We start from the raw sequence: 5,026 nt of genomic DNA on the forward strand, positions 1-5,026 counted from the left end.
GTCTTCTTACCTGTTCTTGTTCAGGGTGTGAGCAGAGCAGGGCCCGCCCGCGCTGTGGCAAAAGAAGCCACAAAGAAATGTGCTGGCCCATGTTCATCCACTGGCGCCCTTCATTCTTCCAGCCCAGCCGCGGCCCAAACGGCCCACAGAAAGCGTCCTCGGGGCCCGCCCGCATCCGACGGTTGGGCGCCTGGACACGCGGCGTCCATCGGGAGCTCGCTCTAGGGTTTTCTGTCGTCTCGCTCCCACCGCTGCTCATATAACTCCCGCCGCCGCCGCCTCCCATCCGCTTCTCTTTCTCGCCAGCCCCGCGCCGAACCCTAACCAAAGGTATCCGTCCCCCTGCCCGCCGACGAGGCTGCCGCCTCTCCTGTGCTCGGGCCTCGATTCGCGCCGTCTCGTGTTCTCAAGCCGTGTTTGTACTGCATTTCGCCGGATCTGACCCCTCGTTCTATGTGTTCTTTTTTGTTCTTCCTGCAGGGTGTTGAGTTGAGTCACCGGTTGCAGCCATGAGGTACTGCTGATTTTCTTTTCCTCTGTCGCATCTCATGCAATGCATGGATTATTCGCAATAAAAAATCCCTCTCGAGTGTAATCGTCTATTTGTCCTGTCGATTGCCTTGTCATGGTTTGCTGCTTTAGAAGGTGTTTTTACCTTCTGAAATGGTCATTTAGGATATCGCTGGCTTGTTTACATGTAGTTGATTGCTTACTTGCTTTCGTTGAAAATTATGAGATCGACCTTAGGATGATATGAAATTTCGGAGCCCCCCGTGTCTCCTGCTTTGCTTAGTTTTAACTTAGCCGTGATCTTTTCAATCTGTGCGAGTCAGGGATCCAGTGGCTCGTAGTCGTCCACGCAATGAATCCACATGTCACATAGCATTCAGCTGGTTTTGCTTGTGTTATGATTGATTATTCCGTCATTTATGCCTTCTGGAATTCTACTTCCTGTTAAGGGGATGCTTGAAACTCTAGAGAACAGTTCAATTGGGATGCTTGATTACCTAATGCTTGTAGTAATTCAAACAATGAAATTACATGGTTGCTTCACTTTTGTTATGACCAACTGTCCCTTGTTATATGCTCTCTGGTGTTTCCTTATTAGAAGGGATAATTGAATGTTGGATTGTGCTAGAGAAGATTTGCTGTCCAGGGCTAGGATAACTGTACTTTCTTGTAGTATAAATTTTGTGTGCTTACCATGCTGCAAATCTGCTGCAGTAAGTTGCAATCTGAGGCTCTCAAGGATGCCATCTCCCAGATAGTTGGGGATGCCAAGGAGAAGAATAGGAAGTTCACCGAGACCGTTGAGCTTCAGATTGGTCTGAAGAACTACGACCCACAGAAGGACAAGCGTTTCAGCGGCTCTGTTAAGCTGCCTCACATCCCTCGCCCAAAGATGAAGGTGTGCATGCTTGGTGATGCCCAGCATGTTGAGGAGGTAAGATATGATTAATTTACATAGTAATCTACTTATTCATGTTGGGCATGCTTATGGTAGTAGTTTTATTTGAGTTAAAAACAGATGCATTTTTTAATTGCTTAACTTTGGCTATGCATTATGAGATGGTAGCCCATCACGTGCTTGCTGTCTTCAATTCCATAGCATTTAAATCTTTATATTTACTTTGCTTCGACTGTGTAAAATTTCCTTAGATAAATTATCAGTTTCGCTATTCTGTCTAAAGCAAATATGCCGTGCTAACCATTTTACTCATGTGCAGGCTGAGAAGATTGGACTTGACTACATGGATGTCGAGGCGCTCAAGAAAATGAACAAGAACAAGAAGCTTGTCAAGAAGCTTGCCAAGAAGTACCATGCTTTCTTGGCATCAGAGGCCATCATCAAGCAGATTCCCCGTCTCCTTGGTCCTGGTCTCAACAAGGCAGGCAAGTAACCTCATTTTCTGACATGACTGTTTCTTTCATCTAATCGCTATTTTACTACCATGCTGTTAGATATAATGCTAGTTTCATATTAAACAAAAATAATGTGGATTTGCACGAACGCTTTCATTCTTCAAAATGCTGTCTTACCTGCACTGAATGGAATCAATCAAATTGTTACACACTTGTTGCCAGGCCATGCCATCTCATTGTGGTAATATCAACTTCTTTACTTTGGTATTTATCTTTCCAAAAAAACTAGTTGAGACCTAAGAAGTATCTTTAACTTTAGTCACAGTATCCCTGTTAACTGGGCTGTGCATCCCAGCTTTGTACCTTTTTTTTTGTTTGCTATGTATTGTCTACCTTGACTACCTGCTGATTGTATCATGCTTATTATGTCTTTGCAGGCAAGTTCCCTACACTGGTTACCCACCAGGAGTCTCTTGAATCCAAAGTGAACGAGACAAAAGCTACAGTCAAGTTCCAGTTGAAGAAAGTTCTTTGCATGGGTGTTGCTGTGGGTAACCTGTCCATGGAGGAGAAGCAGATCCAGCAGAACATCCAGATGAGCGTCAACTTCCTTGTGTCCCTTCTGAAGAAGAACTGGCAGAATGTGAGTGATGAGTTTCTAATTAAGTCTGTTCCAGTTCCAGATAAAAATTTAGAACGCAAGTGGAAGTACTAGGTTATAACCTGATGTGATTTTTGTTTTCCAGGTGAGGTGCCTGTACATCAAGAGCACCATGGGAAAGCCATACAGGGTGTTCTAATTCTTGGCGTGATCCTTGTGATGTTGATTTACTATGCCTCTCCAGCTGGGCTTGTCTTAAAACTTAGATATGTACCCATCAGTTTTGTGCCTGTCAAAGAGAATGTTGAAGTATTTGGTCTTTAATCTAGTGTTTCCTGTGGAGGAATTCTTTTTGGGATTATGCAGTTGCAGCTTGCGTTACGATTCTTTCTCAGCTCCTTGTCTCTTATTTGCAGCTCCGCAGTTTAGATATTATTGTCATCCTGACTGGTATGAGAATGTGATCGTTGGTTATGAACTGCATTCCTCTGCATGGTTTTATCTGAAAACAGGACACTAGTTATGAAATTGTCGGTGCCACACGTAGCCACATACTGCTATGTCCCTTCTCATGTTATGAAATTGTCGGTGCCACACTTAGCCACATACTGCTATGTCCCTTCTCATGTACTTCCACCAGCAAACGATCTTCTGATCGTGGTACGTCCATACATCTTCGTACACCTTGGGTGTATCTGTATAGAGTATACTAGAAACACCGGCGTGGCCATGCCGCGCCCAATTGTTTTAGGCCCGTGGCTTGTTACCGCAGTTATGCATTTTGATAGCAGCTGGCAATAGTCTCAACAGCTATTTATGCTTCGTGGATCTGTGGCGGATTTTGCTGAATTGGTCCGTGGGCAGCGTGTCGTCTTTAGCTTGTTTAGCTGTTTGCTCTTCATCGAGTGTTTATATAGTTGTTAGCGCCATACTGCCGTGCACATCGGTACGCACACAGAACAGTAGCCGCCTCGCGCATGCGAATTCCAATCTTTGGCTTGCTTCCTTCACTTGGCCAGGCCGTCGCTGGAGTGGGAATCCCTCCAGAGACCAGACAACGACGCCGGGGCCGCTCTCCAGGCTCATGGTGCTTAGTAGTAGAGAAATATGAATTTTGGGAAGGCTGTAGCACAACTTTTTCTCTGTATACTTCAACTTTGACTCTCTGTTCTATTGATCCCTCTGAAGAAACTGACCGCGAAAGTTGTTAGCTTGGTCTATCCAACACCGTGAGTGACGTCTCAACTGGCCTCCTGTAATTGCACCTCGGCGAGCCCGTTCACGCCATGAGGGTCGGCCGGCAAGACTCTTGATTGCCTTATCTCCTTCTCTGCTCCCTCTCTATCTTCCCTGGGCCTTCCTCGTTGACTTCTCCTAGAAGGCAGCCGTGTAGTACCAGTTATCCTCCTCCGCAGCTGTACGCCCAAATCCAACAAATTTGTCGCTCATGGTGAACCCGAGCTCAATCCCTCTATCTCTAGCTTTCTCTGCTCTTGATGCATCCATTTCAATCCTCCTCCTTGGAAAGCAGAGCTGAATTGTGGCCGCGGCCGCGGGGGCCAGGGCTAACACAGGATGGCCAGCCACGCGCTTCTTCCTCTTGTCTTCATCCTCCGGGGCCGGGAGCATGGCGAGGAGGCCGAGGCTGAGACTGTCGCTCGGAGGACCCGTGGGAGCGTGTGACAACGAAGACCCCGCCACCGTCGAGCGAACGGATGAGCCGCAGCTCAACCTCGCTGCTGTAGGCGGCCGGCCGGCAGAGCTCCGCGGTTGCTTGACGTAACCGGGCAGGAAGCACCACCGGATGACCGCCTTGTACCTCCGCCCGCCAGCGGCTGCCCTCTGTGCAACCACGGCCGCGCCCATCTCCATCCAACAGCGTCGTCGCCGTCACCGCCTTTGCCCGGACTCACCGCTGCAGTACTCCGAAATCCAGTTCCCCTGGATAAGGAGGAGGACGCGACGGGGCCGACCGAGTGCCGCGTGGGAGGCCAAGCAGGCGGGGCCGGGGTGGAGGGCGGGGAAGGAGGACGCGGTAGGAAAGGGAGCCGGGGAGGGGCCATGGTAAGGAGTGGAAGAGGCGCGGAGGGAGCGGCCGAGCGGCCGGAGCGGACGGTCGGGGCACTCGTGTGGGACGAGGGGTACAAGGGAAGTGGAGATGGAGGGCAGCAGTGCTGATGGGGAAGGCGCTGGCAGATGCAGGGAATGAGGCATCGGCGTGGATGGGCGCCGGGGTGGAGGCGGCGGCATCGGACCTCCGCGCTGGTGTGGCCGGGCTGAACCGCCGGACGGCCGGAGGTCGGAGGGGGCACTGAAGAGTGGAGGGGCAGGCGAAGAATCGCGAGGGGTGTGCTGCTGCACTGTCGTCCGTTGGATTGCGATCGGACGATCTCTGTTTTGGAGCGACGTGGCCCAATGAGGGAGGGAAAATCTCCCCCCGTTTAGGTCTTGTAAAAGATTTGGAAATATGGGCCTCATTTAATATCTCCATTTGGATCTTCTCATCCTGGGGTACACATGCGGTCTTTCAGCCTGGTACTTGGTCGTCGACTTGGTAGACGG

The 5,026-nt window shown here is 49.8% G+C and overlaps 1 protein-coding gene across 1 annotated transcript; it reads left to right on the forward strand.

Moving 5' to 3' along the window:
* The first annotated feature begins 209 nt into the window (after positions 1-209).
* On the forward strand, positions 210-2,892 carry LOC120713075 (60S ribosomal protein L10a-like). Its single transcript, XM_039999055.1, has 6 exons — positions 210-330; positions 481-514; positions 1,225-1,444; positions 1,728-1,893; positions 2,301-2,506; positions 2,610-2,892. Exons 2-6 carry the CDS (start codon positions 510-512, stop codon positions 2,661-2,663), a joined length of 651 nt encoding a protein of 216 aa, XP_039854989.1. The 5' UTR covers positions 210-330; positions 481-509; the 3' UTR covers positions 2,664-2,892.
* Positions 2,893-5,026: the final 2,134 nt, after the last annotated feature.

The sequence above is a fragment of the Panicum virgatum genome, chromosome 6K (assembly GCF_016808335.1).
Source record: "Panicum virgatum strain AP13 chromosome 6K, P.virgatum_v5, whole genome shotgun sequence".
NCBI classification, from domain to species: Eukaryota; Viridiplantae; Streptophyta; class Magnoliopsida; order Poales; family Poaceae; genus Panicum; species Panicum virgatum.